The following is a 27,740-nucleotide window of genomic DNA, read 5'->3' as shown; positions in this document are numbered from 1 at the left end:
ACTTATTGTCAGTTATGGATTTGGACACACCCCTTTCATAGTAATGATACAGGCTTCCCTTAATGTCACATAAGAATTGGGACACAGCCCTTCCTTGACCACAGGTCAGACTGTCCCCTACTGCTCCTTTTTTGTCTACATGTGAAAGTCGTATTGACACGTTATTTTTGTTGCAAATAACATTGATCATTTTATTGATTAAGTTCAAAACAAGGCAGATGCAGAAAGTCATTATATTTCAAAACAACCAGCATTCAAATACTTCATTTCATGAAAAATAAAAACAATTAAATAAAGAAGAATAGAAAAAGAAACTAACTAGTGTGAGAGTCTGTTAGTCATCATTTTTGTCAGAATCCAGTTGTAGATTTGTACTTCTTTCATCGTGTACGTGTCTGTGTTGGTCTGTGTGTGTGTGTGTGTGTGTGTGTGTGTGTGTGACCTTAGAGGATCACAGGACATCTAATTAAAAGTGTGTGTGAACAGTTAAGACTGATGTGTGTTGAGACGTTACTTTCTATTTTTCCTTGTTCTATCACACTGGATGGACATTTTGGACACAACTCCACCATCACACACACACACACACACACACACACACACGTTCAATGTTGACCCAGTTGTGTGTAAGGAGGCCACTTGTGACATGGTGTAACTGCCAAAAAAACGAGTCAATTACTTTGACAGGCAGCACAGACCACCAATCACAGAATAGCTGGGTGATGTGGTGAAGCCCCGCCCACAAAACTGTCCAATTCTGATAAGGTGAAAAGAGAGAGAGAGAGAGAGAGAGAGAGAGAGAGAGAGAGAGAGACAGAGAAAGAGGGCATGACTGGGAGAGAGATTGAACAAAAGAGAAACCGAGACAGACAGAAATCAAATTCTGATAAGGTGAAAAGAGAGAGAGAGAGAGAGAGAAACAAAAACAAAGACAGAGGTAGAGAAAGACAGAGAGAGACACTGAAGGAGAGATTAACAAAGAGAGAGAGAGAGAGAGAGAGAGAGAGAGAAAGGAGAGAACCAGACAGATCATCAAAGAGAGAGAATGAAGGAGAGAGAAACAAATAGACAGACTGACAGAGAGAGAAACATAACCAGAGAGAGAGAGAGAGCTGTACATAGACTTTTAAATAGAACAGAGTGATAGAAAAAGGGGGAGCGAGAGATAGATGCAGAGAAAGGCTTTAAAAAAAAAAAGAAAAAGAAAAAAAAGGGAATATAATATTCACCAACATTATCGTATAAATGGTTGACAGAGTTGACGTAAAGTCGATGGCACCCTTGGCAATAAAGGCACGATGCGGTAAAATCCCCTGAGGTGCCAAAAAGCCCTGCGCGATACCCAACACACACACACACACACACACACACACACACACACACACACACACACACACACACACACACACAGGAGTGTGTATCTTATAACAACACTTTATTTTATGGGGACTAAGCACTGTCAAAAACATCCTACTTCATGTTTTTCATAATTCAGTCCCCACAAAGAGCTAAATACATGTTCACAGTATTACAGTAGTGAGTGTGAACACAACTGCACTCCAAACAACTGTCTCAGTACTGTAGAAGAGTGTTGGGTGCAAAAGTTTGTACACCCCCACATTGTTTTTGAATGAGGGAAAAGTCTACAACACCTGGAAGGAATGATGGAATCCCCACACCTCGAGGATGCTCACAGGGTTTTTTACCCCGTAGAAGATAAATAAATCCCGCATATGACCCAGAACTATTTCTGTTTAATAGCTGAACATTCTGGCTTCCTGAAACATACCTCAAACAAGTTCAATTGTTTTAATTAATGGCATATTTTTTCCAGATCAAGTAGTTAAATAATTATGGAATCATCAACAAAATGACGGCCGGAGTTCTCTGAGGCGTGAACTTCACTAATGAAAAACAATATTCTCCATCAACCTGGTCCAAACTTGTAGAACAGCAGTTGACAGATCAGCGCTGCAGGATGGAGCCTTGTCACGGAGGAATCTTTTCAGTTTCCACCATAAACGTTCAGTGGGATTGAGGTCCGGACTGTTTGCTCTCCAGGTCACTGAGTTGATCTGCCTTTCCTGAAGAAGAACTTCAACACTCTTTATTCTCTGGTCAGACACATCATCATCCTGAAAAATGACTACATCGTCACCAAGCCTAATTTCAGTGTACACCTGCACGTGCATGGACTATTTTACCTGACATGTCGCCCCATATCGTACATGAGTGGGGAATCTTGTTTTCCTCAGACAGTCATCTTTATATGTTTCATTCGAACCGCACCAGACGGAAGTTCCACATCATCTCCGTGGCCAGTGCAGATTCATCACTGATTCATCACTGATTCATCACTGATTCATCACTGAGCATCACTTTCATCCAATCCTCCACACTCCATGATCTCTTCTCCTTATCCCACTGTAACCTTGTTTTCTTCTGTTTAGGTGTCAGTGCTGGTTTTCGCTCGCCTTTTCTACGTAAAGCCGCTTCATTCAGCCGATTTCGTACACTTCTGTCACAAACACCGACTCCTCCTTCTGGCACATTTTTTCAAATTCGTTTTGTTGTGAATTTTCTATTTTCAAGGCTTCGAGTTTTCTATCCTGACGTTTGCCGTCTTCCTCGGTCGACCCGTACGCTTTCCTTTCATAACCTTCCCATTTTGTTTATACTGACTGGGAACAACCGACATCGTTTACTACACTCCGTGTTGGATTTCCTTCTTGAAGGAGTTTTAGAATCCTTTCCATTGGTTCTCTTATTGGGGCCACGTTTCCTTTCAAAAAGTCCGAGGTTAACGTCTGGAAGCGCTCTTTTTTCCTGCAGACTCATTTGCACCGTCAGACTTGTGCTGGTATTTGTTTTAGGAATGCGAAATTACAAGACGATTCCATCATTTCCATCAATTTCATTAGTGACGTTCACGCCTCAAAGAATTCCGGCCGTCATCAAAGCTCGAGGAAGAGCAACAAAGTACTGATTGTGATTTTTTTTGTTGATGATCCCATCATTTTTTCCTCTACTTGATCTGGCAGACAAATAGGCCATGAATTAAAATAATTTCATTGAATTGTTTGAGGTATGTTTCACAAAGCCAGAATGTTCAGCTATTAAACAAAAAGGGATTTTTTCTGGTCATATCTGTGAGTTGTTTATTTGCTACACAGCAAAAAATGCCAGGTGAACATCCTCGACGTGTGGTGAGTCCATCATTTTTGCCAGGGGTTGTATAAAGTAACATTTCTATTTTATGATTCGTCGAACAAGAAAGGTAATCCGGGTACGTCCGAAAGAACAAAAGCAAAAAAGAAAGACAAAAATAGTTTGAATGCCGGTGCAGAAGATGCTGGAATATCTGTATTCTCCCTATACTGAATTCCTGGAGAAATCTGAGACCTATGAGTGACAGTGTGTTCTAGTAGATAGTTACAAAGACAGCCACACACACACACACACACACACACACACACACACACACAGGTGGGGTTAGTGTCCAACATGCGTACACACTCGCCTGTCATTTTTAAAGCGACAGGTGAACCTATCCCTCCGAGCCAATCAGATTTCACAAACAGACAGACTGACGGCCCTGATAACGTAGTCTGAGGGAACCGTGGATAGCCATGAACGACCGTCAGCAAACAAAATCTGTCACTGAATGAGTGTGTGTGTGTGTGTGTGTGTGAGAGAGAGAGAGTGTACTTGACATTTATATAGGATAAAAAGAAAAATGAGACATTTCTCAATCAGTACGTTTACATGGACGACAATAATCCGATGTTAACCCGATTAAGACGATACTCTGATTAAGAAACTAGCATGTAAACAGAGATTATTGATGACCTTAATCTGATTAAAGTCACACTCGAAGTAAACACAGATGGAATTAAGACGTGTGGAGTATTCTGTTGAGGTCTCCCCTGGTCCTTCATCTGATATTCATTACAACGGCACCAGACAGAAGTTCTTAATCCGACTAAACGTTTACATCGGAATATCGTCTTATTCAGAATAAGGTGAATAATTTAGATCATTGCTGTCCATGTGAACATAGCTACTGTCTCAACGAGACTAGAGGACATGTCGAGCACGGTCACATCGTTCCTCTCCAAAGAAATAAAGCAGAAGGAGACAATTAAAGAAACGTGTTGAGGCTTTTTTTTTTCTTCCTGCCACAAAGAGAGGAGTGTTCCTCACACACCCACGGACTCGCAGACACGCCGCGGAAAATCACGTACAAAAATAGAACGTCTTTCCCACAAACCCTGAAACGTCCTCGACACAAATCCTCGGGCGGATACGACACTTTCTGTTCTTCACTTCACATGTCGATTTTTAAGACAAAAATACAAACCAAACCAAAAATACTGTGATTCTATGATGATAATAATAATAATAATAATAATAATAATAATAATAACGAGTGAGTACAAAACAAGTCCGAGAAGAAAAAAAAAAATCACTCTTTTTTTTTTATGCTTGGTTTTCAAATACATTTTCCCGTCACGGTACAAACATTCAACATTCCAGCATTTTCTCGGCGCTGACTGTGACGACGGTCAGTTTGGCAGATTACGTTAAGAGTTTGTGTAGCAAGCAGCCATGCCCACAGGATGAGCAAACCAGGACCCAGAATGCAATGGGGCCTGAGATCTCGAGAAAAGGGGCGGAGCTAAACAGGACAGCCAAAAATCACAAAACCGTGCAAAAAAGAGACTGGACGGTGCGGATCCGAGCGTTCGAGCATTCAACTTGCGACACATGCAGAAGAGCGTTTTCAGTCTTTCGTTCCTCCTTCGTTTTTGTCTTACGACATTTGGTCACTTTTCTTCGTTTTAACGTCTTTTTCTTGTAAATGTTTTTAGAGACGTGACCTCCGGTTCAAGTTCAACATCTTCCTCGCCACCGTGCTGCAAAAAAGATTGTTGGGACGCTGTTAAAAAAAACAAAAAAAAAAAACAGTCCACACCGGACAACTGTGTGTATGCAAATGCAAGGGGCGGAGTCTAAAACAAACATGCCGAATCAAACATTCCAAACAGAAACTGATTAAAATAGAACGGCGGACGCTCACTGCTCTCTTTCCTCCTCCTCTTCCTCTGCGTCTTCGTCCGCTTCTTCTTCATCTTCCTCATCGAGCGACACCACGCCGGATGAAGCGACGTCTGAAACTTTTCTCCGTGTGGAATATTCCGCCGTGCACCAAGCTCCGCCCCTGCAGTCTTTGCAAGGTGCGTCGTCGTCTTCAAAGGTCTCAGAGAACGAATGGCCCCGCCTTTGCCCCGCCCGTTGTAGGCGTGCCAAAAGTAGGAGGTCATCCTTGCCGTGCAGAGCACTCAGGATCTTAGCGGTGAGGTCGTCCCCACAGCGACTGAGGTCACGCAGAAGTGGGTGTGTCTCATCCAGGCTGCACGAGCTGGACCCCAGTGTGTCCGTCGGTGACCCTGGTAACCCCGCCGGAGGTGAAAGGTCGACGGCGACTCCGCTTTCAGCCTCACGCAGCCGAGCCTCGCAGACTCGAGTGTGTATGAGGTCGCGCAAGTAATGAGGGTACAAAGAGAGATCTGCAGAAAGACGACACGGCATGAGTATGCATGTAAATCCTTTCCACTTTCGACTAATCAACACCTTCTGACCAATCAGAATCCAGGACTTACTGTAACAGCGCTGGGGTGTAAAGCTGTTTAGTTTTGATTTGTTTTTTTATTCCGAATTATTGCTGTCGAAAATATAACAAAAGAGAAATCGTTTAGCTTTGTTTTCCCACGTATTCTTGTTCTTTCTGCTCGCAAATCTTAACATATTTAACACAAATATTTATTCCGCTAGGCGGGGGTCAGGTGCCAGTTAGAAAATGAGGAAGGAAAACAGGAGCGCGGACAAAGGAAGGACAGAAAAGAAGAACAAAGAAAGAGAGGGACAAAGAGAGAAAACTCCTACAATATAAAGGAGGAGGAAAAAAGATAGGGAGATGATGGAGAGACGGATGGGTGGATGGATGTAAAGATAAAGAGTAACTAAATAAGAAAGAGGGAATTGGAAAATGAAGGAGAGAAAAAAGAGAAGGATGGACAAAGAAGGAGAATGAGCGCGAGGCAGAAAGTGTGAGAAAGAATAAACAGAGGGAAGTAAAAAAAAAAAGAGAGAGAAAGAATGAGACAGCAAGGGAAGAAGAGAGATAGAAAGAGAAAGGAAAGAGAAAACACAGTGAGGGAAAACAGAAGCAATATGGAAGAATCAGGAATTAGAGAATTTGGAAAAGGAGACTAAAGACAGAGAGAGAAAAAGAAATGAGGAGAGGGAGAAAAGGAAAGGGGGGAGAGGGAGAGAGAAAGAGAAGAAGGACGCGGAGGGAGAAAGAAACACAAACAAGCAAACATATATATTTTATGAAGACTTGTTATCACTAGGGTGACTGTATTAAACATCACTCAGTCCTATATGAGAGCTAAAATATGAAATATAAATTTAAGAGATATTAAATTCATCTAAATTCAGTTCACACAGCAAATGATACAATTATAATATTATAATAAAAACAGTAATATAAATCGTATTTAGAAAATGTATCAAATCAAATGTAGATGCAATGACACCATACGTCAGAAAATAAAATAAAATAATGATTCTCTGTTTTAGAATAGTCATTAAAAAAAAAAACACAACAACAACAACAACTTTTTCATACATTTCCAATCTCTGTTTTTAAACGCAACACTTAATACCCTTCTCTCTGTCTTTCAGCTCCGCCTCTCTTTTTTTTATTGCTTTTCTTTTCCCTCTCCTCATCTCTTCTTCTCTCTGTCTGCACATTAAACTTGCAGGAGAAATGAAGCTGCGATATCAAATTGCACCACGGAGCAAAATGAAAAGAGAGAGAGACAGAAAGATAGATAGATAGAGAGGGAGAGAGAGGGAGAGAGGGAGAGAGAGAGAGAGTTAATAAATGTGCCATGAGTCACACACAATTACATTTCAAACCAAAGAATTAGACTTCTGACAAAAGTGAGTCCGTAAAGTTATTATTACTGTTGTTATTATTATTATTGTTATTATTATTATTATTATTACTACTACTACTATTACTGTTATTATTATTATTATTATTATTATTATTATTATTACTACTACTATTACTATTATTATTATTATTATTATTATTACTACTACTACTACTGTTACTATTATTACTATTATTATTATTATTATTATTATTATTATTATTACTATTACTGTTATTATTATTATTATTATTATTATTATTACTACTACTACTACTATTACTATTATTACTATTACTGTTATTATTATTATTATTATTATTATTATTATTATTATTACTACTACTACTACTATTACTATTATTACTATTACTGTTATTATTATTATTTCAGCTCGGTGCTCTGAATGAAAGTAGGGCACTGGGACAGAACCATGTGTCCTGATTCACGTCAGAGTCGGTATGAGTCCAGAGTCACGTCAGAAACACTGGGACGCTCGCCCGCTACGTCAGTCTCCTCCCCTCGTCCTTTACAGCAGTTTTATTCACACGCACGTCTTTATCGTTCATTTCCAGTGCTGTGACTCAGGTTGTAGAACGCACGCTTTGGAAATTGATGGAAACCGCAATCGTGAGATCAACGCTGCCAGAAACACAGACTGAGGAACTCGAAAAGAGCAATGAAGAATGGAGTTATAATAATAAAAACATTATTAATAAAAGGCTGCTTTTGGAAGAATTTAAGATTTTGTTTGAATATTAAAAGGATGTTTAGAGAAATGGCAAGTCTAATTATTATTAATAATAGTAGTAGTATTTATTTACTATTATAATAATAATAATTATTATTATTATTATTATTATTAGTAGTAGTAGTAGTAGTAGTAGTAGTAGTAGTAGTAGTAGTGGTAGTAGTAGTATTTATGTACTTATTTATTTATTTATTAGTAGTAGTAGTAGAAGTAGTAATATTTATGTATATATTGTTATTATTATTTATTTGTAGTAGTAGAAGTAGTAAAATTTATGTATTTATTGTTATTATTATTGTTAGTAGTAGTAGAAGTAATATTTATGTATTTATTGTTATTAGTAGTAGTAGTAGTAGAAGTAGTAATATTTATGTATTTATTGTTATTATTATTAGTAGTAGTATCTGTCACGATTTCCCCTCACGCTAGCGCTGTAGCAGGCAACGCACTCAGAAGCCCGAAGTGCGAGCGCATGCGCCCGGGTTTCAGTGACATTGACTTTGTTTGCTTTTGACACGTGTGTTTTGTTATGGTTTACGTCCTGTCTCCGCCCCTGTATGGTCATCGGTTGTTTACCGTGTGTGTCATCATTGTATTCAGCTGTTCTGTTTTCCCCTGAATACGTGTAGTATTTAAACCCCTCGTGTCTCACTGATCATCGTGAAGTACCCAGTGTTATCACCGCGCCAAACCTTGGTTCATCGCGGTTCGTTTTTGATTCTCATTTCGTGCTTCGCCTTACCTGTTTCATGCCCGTTTGCCGATCGCCGGTTTGACTACACTACTGATTCAGGTTTAGGATTTGTCTGTATATCTTGTCTCTAATAAAGCTCTTATCTGCACTTGCATCTGTCCTGACCTCCATTACTTGACCGTATCAGTGTTTATTTATTAATTCATTATTATTAGCAGTAGTAATATTTATGTATTCATTTATTAGTAGTAATAGTAGTAGTATCAGTGTTTATTTATAAATTCATTTATTATTATTAGTAGTAGGATTATTGTTGTTGTTGTTGTTGTTATCTTTCTTCCTCTGGTGTTTTTTCAGCTTGTTAATGAGATACTGTCAGTTAATAAATTCCTATGTTTTTTTCCTCGTCCCTTTAAAAAGTCTACATCTCCTTTCTTATCTTGAAATTAGTCATGAATACTTATCCGTACTTTACATGTTTTTGACTGCATCAGGGTAGGGGTGTGTGTGGGTGTGTGTGTGTACGTGTATGTGTACCTGTACTCTGTGTGGTGGGCTCATTAGCAGACAGAAAGTCCTCGTCGTATGAATCATCGTTCGATTCGTCTCCGTCGACTGAAGACCAGGCGCGAAGTTTTGCCTCGGCGATGGCAAACTGTTCCGCCACGCCTGAAACACACACACACACACACACACCGTTTCAATATTTTAATGGTACACTCCAGCAGTAGAGGGCGTGACATTGCCATGGAGACGTACTAAATTTACAGTGCGCGAAGCACTCTGGTGTTTGACTGACAGTGTGATGACGCATGCTGATGACATCACACGTGAGTGTCCTCTATCGATGTGACCTCGCTGTCGCATACACAAAATCATGAGTTTGCATTTACACACACACACACACACACACACACACACACACACACACACACAAAGAAATATATGCTGACGTGTGATTGGCTGTATGATTCAGCAAGTTTTTTCAATTTCCTGCAAACTTTTAATCGACCAATCAGAGTCAGGCAGCCCCTCCCCCCTCCGCCCCTCAATCTGTTCTGGACTGTGAAGATCAATTCAGCCCATTCATCACACACACACACACACACGCACACACACACACACACACACACACACACATATACTCCTGCAGCCTTTTATACCGGAGTTTGGCATTTTTCCCAGGAGCAGAGTTCATGTGTGTGTGTGTGTGTGTGTGTGTGTGTGTGTGTGTGTGTGTGTGTGTGAGAGAGAAAGCAGGCAGACAGCCAGCATCCTGCAGGTGATATCTCAAACACTCACATACACACACACACACACACACACCCCTAAACTGATTTTACTTACACACACACACACACACACACACACACACACACACACACACACACACACACACACATTTGTACTGTTCCAATACCTTATAAAAAATATCCTCATACCTTTCAGGACACAGCTGCTTGGATAGACAGTACTTTTAATAACTGTTTGTCCTGTTCCCATGCCAACAAACAGGCATCCCATAATTCTCTTCACACAGTGTTTATAATCTGAAAATACCTGCCTGTCTTATTTCCATTTATTTTTGCCATTAGTTTTTATTTTCTAACTCTGCTTTCAGCCCGGAAGCTGGTTCCATGGTTACACTTGGCTAGCTAATGTAAGCTAGCGTTACTTTGTTAGCTGGCTAGCTATGTATTTATAGTCAATCTGATGTACTGTATTAAGATATCTAATATCCTAGCAAAAGGCGAATTAAATACTAAGTTTACTTACTAATACTTAACGTGACTTGGCCTGACTGGTCATGGCTAGCTGTAGTTACGTATAACATGCTAGTCATCTACTTATGATTCAACTAAAAATAGCTAATTACGCTTAAACCATGGTGAAGGTTTGGGCTAAACTCTTGTTCTGACACAAGTTTCCTGCGTGTCATCTATCTAGTAATATTTTTTCAGTTTCGAATAAAAGTTATATTAATGCTTGTAGTTCGCCAGAAATTGTTTCCATGGTGCTGCTAGCTAGTTTTAGTAGCTAGGTTAGTTAGCTTACTTTTCTCATAAGATACTGTATAATGAAGCTATTTTAAACAACACTAAATTTAACCGCCTCTACTTGCTGTTTGAGTTAGCTTGCTACATTTAGTTAGCTAAATGTAACTCGAGACGCAGCAACTGTAGCTTGCTAAATATGCTAGTCACTAAAAAAAAAGTTAGTACGCTAGCTAGACAGGCTTTAAAATGTGTGTTTCATTACATGAGCTAGTTAATTCTGAGCACAGAGTGACTTCTGGTAATATGCTAAGACAAAAACAGCTGTTAGCTATGATACAAGAACGCAAACACACACACACAGACACACACACAGACACACACTGACCCGCGGCAAAGCGGGCCTCCTGCTCGCCCTCAGACAGATCTGAGTAGGAGTTGAAGTCGGACTCGAGGGCGTTGGGAGCATCCGTGGGTTTGCACCATCCTTTCCACTCGATCAGGTGAGCAACGCGTCCCTGAGCCATCGCCGTCGGCTTCGTCACATGATCCTTCACCACCTGAGAGATACCTGCAGGTGCGCGCACACACACACACACACACATATATAGAAGAGGAATGTACAGGAGGAATGGGTGGATATGTAGAAGAAAGTGTGTGTGTGTGTGTACCGTGAAGTGAGGATCTGGCAAGTGCTGCAATCTCCTGAATCGTGAGAGCTCTTCTGGATTTGGGCAACATGGTGACAGGCTCCTCAACATTTACCTGAAAAAGAGAAGGGACATGAAACCATGAGGTGGATAAAGAGGACGATGACGATGATAAGGAGGTTAAGGGACGGGGATAAGGAGGATAAGGAGCAGAAGGAGAATGCTGGTGATGGGAATGTGGAGGAGGATGAAGATGAGGGTGAAGTGATGAGGATAAGGAGAATGAGGAGCATGAGGAGGATGAGGATGATACTCTACAGTATTTCTAGAATAATTTTATAAAGCAGTGTTCAGACCAAGTGCTCACTGGCATGTGAAAGGATGTGTGAATGCAGGAAAAAGAAAGCAGATTGCTTCCGGAAGTACATCATTTTTAGGTCATGTAGGTTAACACAGCAAACCTGTCAACATTAAAAGTGTGAGCCAATAGGAAACAGGGGGCGGAACTCCGAATACAGTGGGTCTGGTCAATATTAAATAGCGACCATGCCATGACTTCTGCTCACATCCAGATTTTCTTAATGCTGCTCAAGGATGCAGTGAATTAAAAAAGTGCTACATCCAAAAATGACACCAGGTCTGATTTTGCTGTACCTGGAAGGAAATTGTAAATAAATAAATAAAAACAAATAAATAAATATTGTTTTGACTTTTTGCACCATGAAATATCTCCACATTAAAACTGCACTGATTTTTTTAAGCACAGTCAGAACAATTCTATTTAGTTAAATTCTTAATTAAATGATTTGAGTGTAGCTTTATCAGGAATGACTCTAACAGAGTTTACTATATGACTGATTAATTATAATAATAATAATAATAATAATAATAATAATAATAATAATGTCTTTATCCTGCACAATTTAACTCCAGCTCATTTCAGTTCTATATAAAACACATCGCCTGTTAGCTCCCTATTTGGCGCGCTCTCTCTTTCTCTCTCTCTGAAGCTCCGTCGCCTGCTGACGTCACCGCGGCACCATGCTGTTTTTTTATAGTCTCGACGACCAAGTGGCACGTGGACAAGCTCGCTCGTCTTACCAAACGCTAACCCTAACCCTAATGTCAGGCGCGCGCGAGGCGCGTTTCAGCTTGTGTGTGTCCGTTGACTAAGTGGCCGTTTTAACGTCTGACCCAAATACACAAAGCGCGCGCGAGCTCTGCTGCTAACATCTAGGCGCGTGTTGAAGGACCCTTGCATGAGATGCACGTGTGTGTGTGTGTGTGTGTGTGTGTGTGTGTGTGAAAGAGAGAGAGAGAGAGAGAGAGAGAGAGAGTCAGGAGAAGGGGGATGGAGGGGTGCGGACATGCAATCCAGGTTTGTAAAAAATTACTTCCACTTTAATCACGTATCTCTCTCTCTCTCTCTCTCTCTCTCTCTCTCTCTCTCTCTCTCTCACTCACAGCCTGTTCGTAGGCCTGCTTGTGTGCAACTCGGTCTCGCGCACCTGACATAATAATCATATCAAATTTAACAACAACCCGAAAGCCTGCGCACGCGAGAGCGCATCATAACGACAGTCTACAAATGAGGTTCCGGTGAGCTCGAGCGGCGCCTCATTCTCACTGAAGCCCGCTATAATGCCAGTCTCTCTCTCTCTCTCTCTCTCTCTCTCTCTCTCTCTCTCTCTCACACACACACACACACACACACACACACACAGCAACAAGCGCGCGCCACAGGTTTCATAGCACAACCGACCGAACAATCCGAACGGCGCGCGCTGCTTCGCTGTCTTCATCACACACACACACACACACACACACACACACACACACACACACACAAAGATGTTATAGAGATGCTCGTTAATACAAGACAAGAGAAGGAGAAGAAGAGATGAGAGGATTTGCTAGAGGAGCGCGCGCAGGGTCGGGGGCTTGGCTTGGGGACACACACGCGCAAGCCGGTGTCACTTGGACAGCGACCTCATATCACTGCACGAGCAAAACATACGATAATGATGAATGAATTCAATGCAAACCTCTCGAACGGTTCAAGCACACACACACACACACACACACACACACACACACACACACACACACACACACACGAGAGATAAAATGAATATAAAGAAAGACGAAGATAAGATAAAAAAAGAAATAGAGTACCACGGTGGCCGGCTCGCCGCTCGCGCCGCAGAGGAAGAGCAGCTTTTCCATGTGCAAACCGGCAACACGTGACCAGACCGCTCCTCACAGCAGACAAGCCACGTCGCCGCCGTTCGGTTAACGACCCGTCCTCCCTCTCTCCCCTCTCTCCCTCTCTCCCTCTGTCTCTGTCTCTAATTCTGTCGCCGAAAAACGAGCATTTCTATAGCAACTGGTCACCAAGGAACGGATGTCTCTCCGGGGCTAGTAGAGGGGGGGGGGGTGTATGTGAAAGGGGTGGACATGGAGGGGTGGAGGGTCTATGGGACAGCTCGCGTCGCCGCGATGCCCGGGATGACGTCACGCGCGTCACGTCACATCGAATGGTTACAGTTCAATTGGATGGCTCCAAATCAAAATCTCTCTCTCAGGACACACACACACACACACACACAGAGCGTAGCGCTGCTTTTATGTTTCATAAGTGCTTTCATTTTTTATTTATATATTATCAATATATTTATATCCTGAACAGAATCAACTGCTTCTTTCTGGATGCCGGAAATGATGACCCGAGCACATGCCCTGAGCATTCACCCGCTCGAGCTCCTTCCTTCCGCCTTTTAGAAGTAGAAAATAAAATATAAATAAATGTCACTTTTCTATTAACGCTGCATTAAAGCATTGTAACTTCACACTCGGCTCAAACTTTATTCCGCAGTATTTAACGCGTGTTGTGGAAGTTTGAAAAATAATCGTCAAGATTTTGCTGTAAACTCCTGGGACCGATAGGAATCGTCTCTTTGGTCACGTGATTCACAAGTCGCTAAACAGGGGGTTAGCTGGTGGCAGCTGAACTGGAGGCAGAAGAATATCAGAATGACTTTCACTTTTGAGCCTGATAGCTGAGAGTGCAGAAAGAGAAGGGCTCGGTCTGGACTAAGAAATCATTTTTAAACAATTTAAGATAATATAGTCTTCCTCCACAGCTGGTACACGCTAAACTCTCCGAGCGGAACGTGTTAACAAAGCAAGCTAGCTAAACTAGCAAATATTAGCCATGAACACACTTCACTGCGGTTATGGTAACATTAGCTTCGCAAACTCTAGCATTTTCACAGAGACACACTGAGGCTGTAATTTGAGACTCTGAAAAGTGTAATCCCGCTGTGTTATGTGCTTCCTGCATGTTTACTCATGTTTATTAATAGAGCTGGGAACTGAGAACAGAATGAGCGGTTTAGTTATGCTAATGAGCTAATCAGTACAGTGAGAGATGCTGAGGAAAATGAGTGAAGATGAGTTTATATTAAAACTCTGAGTTCATTTTGAAAACGGCTCTGTTTAAATTCCACATATACATTTTTAAATCATAACTTTATGCTAGGTAGCTTACGCAGCTATATGAACGACGCTGCCATATTGAAATGAATAAAACTCGAAAGCTATGAAATGTCTCAGGTTAGGCTAAGCACTAAATCCTGAGCTGTCTATTGTGTTTGTTGGGCAAAATACTGAACTATCTTGTGTTTGCTAGGCTAAGCAGTAAACCATCAACTGTGTCTTGTGTTGTGTTTGTTAGGGGGAACTCTAAACCACAGGGTATTTACTAGCAAACACATGAGAGATTAGTGTTTAGCCTTGTTTGCGAAATCTCGTCTTGTGTTTGCTTCAAACTGGATTTGTTAGATAATAATTCATTTCTACTTTTCGTTGAGTGAATAATTATTTTTGTACTTTAATATGCAACAGTAGGCAGTTAGCATTAGCGAGGAGATTAACTTCACAGTGAGAGAAATGGCACATGAATGGCGCCCACAGTGAGACAACAATGACTGCTATTTCTGGCGGCTCGAATGGTGTGTGGGAGACATTCTCTTTTTCTTCTCTCTCGGTTCTCTTGGTTCCCAGTGCTCGGTGCGGCTCGCTGGTGGGCGGCTGAAATAACATGGGTTCAGGCTACTGCTATTTCCAGACGCTCTGACACACAGAAAGCTTTTGAAAAGAAAATGTTGGCACCTCAAGGTAACGGTCCAGTTCCTCGAACGGTACGCTCAGGAGACCTGACAAACCGCTGCGTGTGCTACCGCCCAAAAGCGCAATGTCAGATAAGGAACTCTCAGCACTCCAGTCCACCAGAAACCGTCCGCCCGCCACTGTGGAGAGGAACAACATCGTAACGTGGCATAACAGCATATAGCATGTTAGCGTACTGACACGGCACCTGATATAGACTGAATGTGAGCTTCAAACTTCATTTCCTGATCTGAGAGGAGTGAAAAGGAGTGCTTCGGAAATTATGTATTAAATAATGAATGAAAAAAAGTTAACAAAACCAAAATTCAGGACACGCTGGACTAAATAAAAAAGCCGAAAATCAAGTACTGGATTCGTCTTCTTCTTCTTCTTCTTATTATTATTATCATTATTATTATTGCAGGATGTCACTCCCAAAAAACGCATGTAAATAAAACAAAAATAACAATTAAAAACAAACTTATTTTTTTGTAAATACATTTTTTAAAATGTCATTTTTTAATTAATATTTTAATTTAATCCCTTTTAAAAGAAAAATATATAAATATTTAAAAATAGATATTTTAGCATTAGAGACGCACCAAAATTCCAGCTAACAAAGTTTTTTAAATGACGTGAATTTGTCTGAATAAAACTGTGATTTCATTAAGCTTTTTAATTAAAATTGTGAATTATGTTTATTGATACCACATTTTAATTTAAGCTATACATCTCGAGTAGCCATTGTTTTATGTAATGAATCCGTTTCATTTCCCGAACCATCATGACATTTAGTCAACGGTATTAGTGAAATAAAGAGTTAATAGCAGCTAGCTAAGAATCTTTCTTTTTCTAATATTTCTTGGGATGATCAATGATGTAATATTTCTTGGGATGGATTCATTACATAAGATGTTGGTTATTATTTTTTTAACAATTATTTATGCCTTAAAGTCAAATATAGCATTAATACATACATAATGCTTTCATAAATAATCTTTTTTTCACTGTCCAAACATTTGGCATCAATTTTGAGAAAAAAAGGTGTCAATATTAGGTGCCGCTGCCGTTATTCAGAAAGACCGGCGACAGGCCTCGGTCAGTTACTATGGCAACCGAGCGTACCGTTCGGAACGAGGCAGCTCGGTCCTGTCTGAGTGCATATTGTTTTCCGGAAATTTCCTTCGTGCAGCGTTTCATTCCTAATGAAACTCATGCATGCATTCACAATGTCGCTGGTAAACATTGCACGCTTCTGGTTCAGGGCTTCATGCAACAGTCTGCAGACCCACTGAAAGGAAGTCGCGGATATCCGTGGATATCCACCAGGAAGCACCTGTCACACCCAAATGCCACAGGTGACATCACTTCCTGCCAAACAGGCCATGCTATTTACATATACTCAGTTACTTTATGCATTATAGTTGAGTAACATTTACTTTCTTATATGCGGACTATAATAATACGTACATCACAGCACTGGATTCTGGTTGGTCGGAAAATGTTGATAAATTTTTTAACAGCGGCTGTGACAGTAACGCAAGTATCGATAAGTGTTCTCGTTGTAATATTTAGACTATTTAGACTGGCTAGACTATTTTTTTCTTACATTAACCAGATTTTTGTTCTGACTCTTTCTCTAAAATTAGCTAGCTGGTTTTATTTATACGTGCGGTTTTTGAACAATAGCTAGCTAAAAAAAAAAAACCCGTGGGGTTTACTAGCTGGAATTTACTAGCATTCACTAGCTGGAATATTTGTGATATTCTACATATGTAAGATTTTGAAGGATATTGATTTCCTGTTTGAAAGAAAAACATGAGACACACATCGAGCTTTATTATTACGTTTATATCTTCCAGTTTTTTCTTCTCTGCAAACACTATCAGCTCCAAATTAGCATGACAGATTTCAAACTACAGAGAAGATAGCTACAATAAAGTATAGAAACTTAGAAATGTATACAAATATATATTTTTCCCTGAAATCTATGCGGGTTTAAGGACGCATATGATTTAGCACAAGTACAAACTGACCTAAGTACCTTTTAGCATCGGGTGCTGTGTTCAACCTGCACTTATGCTAATTAGCCTGAGCGGCAGTGAAGGTATGAGTTACAGCTCTACAGTACCGTGCATTTCAGCACAGGCTATAAAGCTGCCTCCCACACGGCTGCATTAACACCCTCACTACAGCGGCGACTTGGGTTGCACTTCCTCTTTATCACTGCTCGTTTTATGTTCTGGTTGATACCCGACACGCCGTGGGTCTTTTCACTGCACACGGCGGTGTGTGTGAGGCTTCAGCCTCGCCCCTCGACCCGCTCGAGTCAATGAAACCAAATCCGTGCTGAAAGCGTGTGTGGCGTCCTGGAGATAATGGACCACGGGTGCTTGAATTCTACTGGACGTGGAACCAGTAGACATGTCTCTAAGGATTTTTCGCATAAATCCAGAAACTGCACTTGGGCGGTTATAGTTATAGATTACAGAAAAAGTGTTTAACACCTGCAGATGAAATACCTCTGTTACAGTGTTAGATTACATTGTATTACACTTTGTTTTATGTCATGATGCCAACATATATGACAAGAATCGTGCTGGACTTTAATCCCCAAAAAGTGTAGAACTTAAAAACAGACGCTTATCGAGGTTCAACTTGAAACCTGTGAGGATTTTAGTACTGAGTCTGTTCTGAATCCAAAAAATGAATCAGATGCAAATCTTAAATGATTCGTATTCATATCAGAATCGGATCTCGGTCGCTACTCAGCTCTGATACACCGATCAGCCGTAATATTAAAACCATTGACAGGCGAAGATAATAACATTGATTATCTCATTACAGTGGCATCTGTTAAAGGGTGGGATATATTACGCAGCAAGTGAACAGTCAGTTCTCCAAGTTGATCTACTGGATGAAGGAAAAATGGGTAAGCGTAAGGATCTGAGAGACTTTGGCAAGGGCCAAATTGTGATGGCTAGACGACTGGGTCATAGAATTTTGTGGGATTTTCCCAGTATGCGGTGGTTAGTACCTACCAAAAGTGGTCCAAGGAACGACAACTGGTGAACAGGCGACAGGGTCATGAGCGCCAAAGGCTCACTGATGCACATGGAAGACGCAGTGCATCACACCTTGCTGTGTGTGGGGCTATGTAGCTGACCCCTGTCCACCGCTGAAAGCGGCTACAGTGGGTACGTGAACATCAGAAATGGACCATGGAGCAATGGAAGAAGGTGGTCTGATGGGTCACGTTTTCTTTTACACCACGGCCGGGTGTGTGCACTTACCTGGGGAAGAGATGGCACCAGGATGCACTATGGGAAGAAGGTGAGCTGGTGGAGGCAGTGTGACGCTCTGGACAATGTTCTGCTGGGAGACCTTGGGTCCTGTATTCATGTGGATGTTACTGTGACCACCTACTTAAACATTATTACAGAACAAGTATACTCCATCTCAACAGTGTTCCCTAATGTCAGCGTCCTCTCTCAGCAGGATAACGCTCCCTGACACACTGCAATAATTGTTCAGCAACGGTTTGAGGAACATGACAAAGAGTTCAAGCTGTTGACTCAAATTCCCCAGATCACAATCCACTGGACAAACAAATCCCCACCTCGTGACTTACAGCACTTAAAGCATCTGCTTCTAACGTCTTGGTGCCAGATCCCACAGCACACCTACAGAGGTCTTGTGGAGTCCATGCCTCGACGAATCAGAGCTGTTCTGCTGGCACAAGGAGAGGAGGACCTACACAATATTAAGCAGGTGGTTTTAATGTTATGGCTGATCGGTGTGTATCATAATCAGAATTTAGTGCTAGAGATTTTTCTTCATTTCACAGTGTTTATTTCTTGGTGTTTAATATATATATTTGTCAAACAAACACGTCATGTTGATGTAACTTGTAAAGTGAAGAATTATCTCTTTACACTGTTGAATTAATATCAACGATTATTTATGCTGTCACGTTAACATCAAAAACACTGAACGTATTCACTGTGTATTTCTGAACAGTGGTGTACAAGTATTCATAAGAGGTTAGAAACGAACACTATGGATGTGTTGCAATAACTGGAACTGTTCAGTTCGCACAAACACTGTGTATAGTGTATGATATCCAATAGATTAACACCTAATGCAAATAAACAGTTCAGGAGTTAATGTAATAACGGTGTTGAGTTAATTCTCACATTCCTGAAGACACATCTATAGTGTCCATATAAATCACACACAGATGCTACTGCGATCGAACTCAACACTGTGGGCGTTAATGCAACACCGGGAATTTTTTGTCTTGTCCCCGTTTGTCCATTTTGGGTCCATCTGGTGTGAGAAACATTCACCGCATCACACTGAGCAACAGGCGGAAAGGTTCGAGGCCACCAGCAGCTCAGGCCATCTGGACGGATGAAATGACCTCACCTAAACTTAATATGGTGTGCGTGTGTGTGTGTCTTGGCTCTAAGCAGCATTTGACTTTTATATTTACAGCAGGGCTCATCTCGGACATTGCCTGTGGGGAATTAGGACGAGACCAAGTTCATTTACACTAATGACACCTGTACCTGCACCTGTATCTGTACCCGTACCTGCACCTGTATCTGTACCCATACTTGCACCTGTGTCTATACCTGCACCTGTATCTGTATCTATACATGCACTTGTATCTATACCTGCACCTATATCTGTACCCATACCTGCACCTGTATCTATACCTGCACCTATATCTGTACCCATACCTGCACCTGTATCTATACCTGCACCTGCACCTGTACCCATACCTGCACCTGTATCTATACCTGCACCTGTATCTGTACCTGCACCTGTATCTGTACCTGCACCTGTATCTATACCTGCACCTGTATCTGTACCTGCACCTGTATCTGTACCTGCATCTGTATCTGTATCTATACCTGCACCTGTATCTGTACACATACCTGCACCTGTATCTATACCTGCACCTGTATCTGTACACATACCTGCACCTGTATCTATACCTGCACCTGTATCTGTACACATACCTGCACCTGTATCTATACCTGCACCTGTATCTATACCCATACCTGCACCTGTACCTGTACCTGCACCTGTATCTGTACCTGCACCTGTATCTATACCCATACCTGCACCTGTACCCATACCTGCACCTGTACCCATACCTGCACCTGTATCTATACCTGCACCTGTATCTGTACCTGCACCTGTATCTATACCTGCACCTGTATCTGTACCTGCACCTGTATCTGTACCTGCACCTGTATCTGTATGTATACCTGCATCTGTATCTGTATCTATACCTGCACCTGTATCTGTACACATACCTGCACCTGTATCTATACCTGCACCTGTATCTGTACACATACCTGCACCTGTATCTATACCTGCACCTGTATCTGTACACATACCTGCACCTGTATCTATACCTGCACCTGTATCTATACCCATACCTGCACCTGTACCTGTACCTGCACCTGTATCTGTACCTGCACCTGTATCTATACCCATACCTGCACCTGTACCCATACCTGCACCTGTACCCATACCTGCACCTGTATCTATACCTGCACCTGTACCCATACCTGCACCTGTATCTATACCTGCACCTGTACCCATACCTGCACCTGTATCTATACCTGCACCTGTATCTGTACCTGCACCTGTATCTGTACCTGCACCTGTATCTGTATGTATACCTGCATCTGTATCTGTATCTATACCTGCACCTGTATCTGTACACATACCTGCATCTGTACACATACCTGCACCTGTATCTATACCTGCACCTGTATCTGTACCCATACCTGCACCTGTATCTATACCCATACCTGCACCTGTACCTGCACCTGTATCTGTACCTGCACCTGTATCTGTATGTATACCTGCATCTGTATCTGTATCTATACCTGCACCTGTATCTGTACACATACCTGCACCTGTATCTATACCTGCACCTGTATCTGTACCTGCACCTGTATCTGTACCTGCACCTGTATCTGTATGTATACCTGCATCTGTATCTGTATCTATACCTGCACCTGTATCTGTACACATACCTGCATCTGTACACATACCTGCACCTGTATCTATACCTGCACCTGTATCTGTACCCATACCTGCACCTGTATCTATACCCATACCTGCACCTGTACCTGCACCTGTATCTGTACCTGCACCTGTATCTGTATGTATACCTGCATCTGTATCTGTATCTATACCTGCACCTGTATCTGTACACATACCTGCACCTGTATCTATACCTGCACCTGTATCTGTACACATACCTGCACCTGTATCTGTACCTGCACCTGTATCTGTATGTATACCTGCATCTGTATCTGTATCTATACCTGCACCTGTATCTGTACACATACCTGCACCTGTATCTATACCTGCACCTGTATCTGTACACATACCTGCACCTGTATCTATACCTGCACCTGTATCTATACCCATACCTGCACCTGTACCTGTACCTGTATCTGTATCTATACTTGCACCTGTACCTGTATCCATACCTGCACCTGTATCTATACCTGCACCTGTATCTGTACACATACCTGCACCTGTATCTATACCTGCACCTGTATCTGTACCCATACCTGCACCTGTATCTATACCTGCACCTGTATCTATACCCATACCTGCATCTGTACCCATACCTGCACCTATATCTATACCTGCACCTATATCTGTACCCATACCTGCACCTGTATCTATACCTGCACCTGTATCTATACCTGCACCTGTATCTGAACCCATACCTGCATCTGTACCCATACCTGCACCTGTATCTATACCTGCATCTGTGTCTGTACCCATACCTGCACCTGTATCTGTACCCATACCTGCATCTGTACCCATACCTGCACCTGTATCTGTACCCATACCTGCACTTGTATCTATACCTGCACCTGTATCTGTACCCATACCTGCATCTGTACCCATACCTGCACCTATATCTGTACCCATACCTGCACCTGTATCTATACCTGCATCTGTGTCTGTACCCATACCTACACCTGTATTTGTACACCTGTATCTGTGTCTGTACCCATACCTGCACCTGTATCTGTATCCGTACTTGCACCTGTATCTGTACCCGTACCTGCACCTGTATCTGTATCCGTACTTGCACCTGTATCTGTACCCATACCTGCACCTGTATCTGTACCCATACCTGCATCTGTACCCATACCTGCACCTGTATCTGTACCCATACCTGCACCTGTATCTGTATCCGTACTTGCACCTGTATCTGTACCCATACCTGCACCTGTATCTATACCTGCACCTGTATCTGTACCCATACCTGCACCTGTATCTGTACCCATACCTGCACCTGTATCTGTATCCGTACTTGCACCTGTATCTGTACCCATACCTGCATCTGTACCCATACCTGCACCTGTATCTGTACCCGTACCTGCACCTGTATCTGTATCCGTACTTGCACCTGTATCTGTACCCATACCTGCACCTGTATCTGTACCATACCTGCACCTGTATCTGTACCTGCACCTGTATCTGTACCCATACCTGTATCTGTACCCGGACCTGCACCTGTATCTGTACCCATACCTGTATCTGTACCCGTACCTGCACCTGTATCTGTACCCGTACCTGTACCTGCACCTGTATGTGCACCTGCACCTGTATCTGCACCTGTGTCTGTATCTGCACCTATATCTGCACCTGCACCTGTATTTGTACTTGAATCTGCATCTATATCTGTATCTGCACTTGCACCCGTACCTGCATCTGTATCTGTACCTGTATCTGTATCTACACCTGTATCTGCACCTGCTCCTGTATCTGCATCTGTATCTGCACCTGCTCCTGTATCTGCATCTGTATCTGCACCTGTATCTGTATCTGTAGCTGTACCTACACCTGTATTTGTACCTGAATCTGCATCTATATCTGTATCTGTCCTCTGACTTCAGTACTGAACACACACATACCCTCTGACTACATTAATGTACACACACATCCTCCGACTTCGTTACTGAACACACACACGTCCTCCGGCTACATTACTGTACACACACACACGTCCTCCGACTACATTACTGTACACACACACAAACACACATGTCCACCGACTACATTACTGTACACACACACAAACACACATGTCCACCGACTACATTATTGTACACACACACACACACATGTCCTCTGACTACATTACTGAATACACACACACACACACATGTACTCCGACTACATTATTGAACACACACACACACACACACACACACACATGTCCACCGACTACATTACTGAACACACACACACACACACACACACATGTCCTCCGGCTACATTACTGAACACACACACACACACACACACACACACACATGTCCACCGACTACATTACTGAACACACACACACACACACACACACACATGTCCTCCGGCTACATTACTGAACACACACACACACACACACACACACACACACGTCCACCGACTAGATTACTGAACACACACACACATGTCCACCGACTACATTACTGAACACACACACACACACACACACATGTCCACCGACTACATTACTGTACACACACACACACACACAAACACATGTCCACCGACTACATTACTGAACACACACACACACACACATGTCCTCCGGCTACATTACTGAACACACACACACACACACATGTCCACCGACTACATTACTGAACACACACACACACACACACACACACACACATGTCCACCGACTACATTACTGTACACACACACACACACACACACATGTCCACCGACTACATTACTGTACACACACACACACATCCTCCGACTACATTACTGTACACACACACACACACATGTCCACCGACTACATTACTGAACACACACACACACACGTCCTCTGACTACATTACTGTACACACACACACACACACGTCCACCGACTACATTACTGTACACACACACACACACACACACACACACATGTCCTCCGACTACATTACTGAACACACACACACACACGTCCACCGACTACATTACTGTACACACACACACACGTCCCCCGACTACATTACTGTACACACACACACACACATCCTCCGACTACATTACTGTACACACACACACACATCCTCCGACTACATTACTGTACACACACACACACACAGCCTCCGACTACATTTCTGTACACACACACACACACACACACACACACACACACACACACGTCCTCCGACTACATTACTGAACACACACACACACACACACACACACACACACACACACACATGTCCTCCGACTACATTACTGAACACACACACACACACACACACACACACATGTCCACCGACTACATTACTGAACACACACACACACACACACACACACACACACACACATGTCCTCCGACTACATTACTGAACACACACACACACACACACACACACACACACACACACACACACATGTCCTCCGACTACATTACTGAACACACACACACACACACACACACATGTCCACCGACTAAATTACTGTACACACACACACACACACACACACACACACACACACACATGTCCTCCGACTACATTACTGTACACACACACACACACACACACACACACATGTCCTCCGACTACATTACTGTACACACACACACACACACACACACATGTCCTCCGACTACATTACTGTACACACACACACACACACACACATGTCCACCAACTACATTACTGAACACACACACACACACACACACACACACGTCCACCGACTACATTACTGAACACAAACACACACACACACGTCCTCCGACTACATTACTGAACACACACACACACACACACACACACATGTCCTCCGACTACATTACTGTACACACACACACACACACACACACATGTCCTCCGACTACATTACTGTACACACACACACACACACACACACACATGTCCTCCGACTACATTACTGTACACACACACACACACACACACACATGTCCTCCGACTACATTACTGTACACACACACACACACACACATGTCCACCAACTACATTACTGAACACACACACACACACACACACACACACGTCCACCGACTACATTACTGAACACACACACACACACATCCTCCGACTACATTACTGTACACACACACACACACACACACACACACACACACATGTCCTCCGACTACATTACTGAACACACACACACACACGTCCACCGACTACATTACTGAACACAAACACACACACACACGTCCTCCGACTACATTACTGTACACACACACACACACATGTCCACCGACTACATTACTGAACACACACACACACACACACACACACACACACACACACACACACACACATGTCCTCCGACTACATTACTGAACACACACACACACACACACACACACACACACACACACACATGTCCTCCGACTACATTACTGAACACACACACACACACACACACACACACATGTCCACCAACTACATTACTGAACACACACACACACACATGTCCACCAACTACATTACTGAACACACACACACACACACACACACACACACATGTCCACCGACTACATTACTGTACACACACACACACACACGTCCACCGACTACATTACTGAACACACACACACACACACGTCCTCCGACTACATTACTGTACACACACACACACACACGTCCTCCGACTACATTACTGAACACACACACACACACACGTCCACCGACTACATTACTGAACACACACATACTAACTATTCCTGAAAAATGAAAGCAGAACAGGGGGTTTGATCTTTTTGTTTCCGTGTGTGTTCTGTGGGTTTTGAGTGGTTGATTAAAGCTGTTTTTTTTGTTGTTGTTTTTTTTTATCATTCATGTGAAAAATTCACTTCTACTCTACAAGTGTCTCCAAACCGTGTTAGACATCACAGGAACTGACTAACCAAATATTTATTGTTTATGGTGCCAATACTTTCAAAGAACACTGTTTGAAAACCATTATTAATATAAAACTATAGTTTCGTAAGTCAGATCATAGATCATAAGGTTTAAGATCATAATATCACCCCATGCATTGCTTATGTATATATTAATTTTTATGAAGGGTGCCAATACTTTTGGAGCATTATCTTATATTATATTATATTCGTTCCGCGTGCGCAATCTCGTCCCTTAGCGACGGCGAAACGGGTTCTCATCTTCATCATGCTTTTTTTCTTTCTTTCATGCGTGTATTAGAATGGGCTGTTGCAGGGTCGCGAGCGCAGCATCAGCAGCATACAGTCCGCATTATTCCTGTTTCCGTTCAACAGTCTTACGCACACAAACGCACGCGCGCGCGCGTTCACAAGCTGCGGACCATCTACCGTCCACCATGCACTGACAAACAAACACACACACGCACGCGCGCCTTCCTCAAAATCCTGCAGAATCCACGCGTGCACAAAGCAACACGCTCGAGCCGAGACATGTAATAAAGCTCGGGCGTTATTTCACGTGCGCTGAACGGACACGCCAGGTGCTCACGCTCTCTCGTGCATCGCTCGTGCTCGGAGCAGTCAGAGCGGAAGTGCGGCTCTTACCTACGGGGGTCTTGGAGGCGACGCAGCCCATGCTTACACATTGACCTGCAGTGCATCAACACACACACACACACACACACACACACACTTTCTCTCTATGGGGCGGAGAGAAACCCCTTGTTTCCGTGTGCCTCTCTTTAAACACGCGCTGCTCGCTTGCACGTTTTTTATTTATGTATTTAGTTAATCGGTTATCTATGCAACTTTCCTGCTTTGCTTTCCCGCACGTAACCCATGCAACCGTTCCCAAAAACCGTTGTTTTCTTTCTTTCTCCCCCCCCCACACTCACCACTACGTCACGCGGGGAAGACTCGACGCGTGCGTTTCAGCACCTCGGCGGCGGGACAGCGCGTGCGTGCTCGAGCTCCCAGGATGTGGCCGCAGCATTGGTTGGTTGGCGCCGCGCGCTGCTCGGATCTTCTTCTTCTTCTTCTTCTACTTCTTCTTATTATTATTATTTTAAAAATCTTCTTCACTTCCCCACTCTCCTAGTTCTGAAGTCCGCGCGCTTCCAACAACGATGTTATTTTTTTGTGATTGTGTGTGTGTGTGTGTGTGTGTGTGTGTGTGTGTGTGTTTTGCACGAGCACAAAAACAGGGCGATAAATGAGTGAGAAAATCTGCACGCGGAAACTGCGTTTAATAAATCGTGCTCGGTATGGCTCCGCCTACAAGTCGAGATAGATGGAGGCGGAACGAGTTGTGATTGGACAAACAGGAGAGAGCGAGAGAGAGAGAGAAAGAGAGAGAGAGAGAGAGAGCGCTCAATACACATTTACCTCGGTAGCATAAGTAATGTGTAAATGATGCTTCACGTGAACGGTGGTAAAGCTGGTGCACGTGCAGGTAGACACGGATGCTGACGTCACTGAGTGGT

At 42.7% G+C, this 27,740-nt stretch overlaps 1 protein-coding gene across 2 annotated transcripts; it reads right to left on the bottom strand.

Annotated features, from left to right (window-relative positions):
• Positions 1–175: 175 nt before the first annotated feature.
• Positions 176–27,509, bottom strand: fam131ab (family with sequence similarity 131 member Ab). Of its 2 annotated transcripts, none has more exons than XM_017491026.3 (5): positions 27,153–27,509; positions 11,118–11,211; positions 10,835–11,017; positions 8,990–9,121; positions 176–5,570 (listed from the first exon to the last, which is right to left on the bottom strand). In XM_017491026.3, exons 2-5 carry the CDS (start codon positions 11,185–11,187, stop codon positions 5,077–5,079), a joined length of 879 nt encoding a protein of 292 aa, XP_017346515.1. In that variant the 5' UTR covers positions 11,188–11,211; positions 27,153–27,509; the 3' UTR covers positions 176–5,076. The 2 variants fall into 2 exon arrangements, with proteins under 2 accessions (XP_017346515.1, XP_017346514.1); XM_017491025.3 differs by lacking the exon at positions 27,153–27,509 and adding an exon at positions 13,272–13,421.
• Positions 27,510–27,740: the final 231 nt, after the last annotated feature.

The sequence above is a fragment of the Ictalurus punctatus genome, unplaced genomic scaffold, assembly GCF_001660625.3.
Source record: "Ictalurus punctatus breed USDA103 unplaced genomic scaffold, Coco_2.0 Super-Scaffold_100071, whole genome shotgun sequence".
NCBI classification, from domain to species: Eukaryota; Metazoa; Chordata; class Actinopteri; order Siluriformes; family Ictaluridae; genus Ictalurus; species Ictalurus punctatus.
Note: the sequence above shows the minus strand (reverse complement) of the source record. Positions and strands in the feature narration are given on the sequence as shown.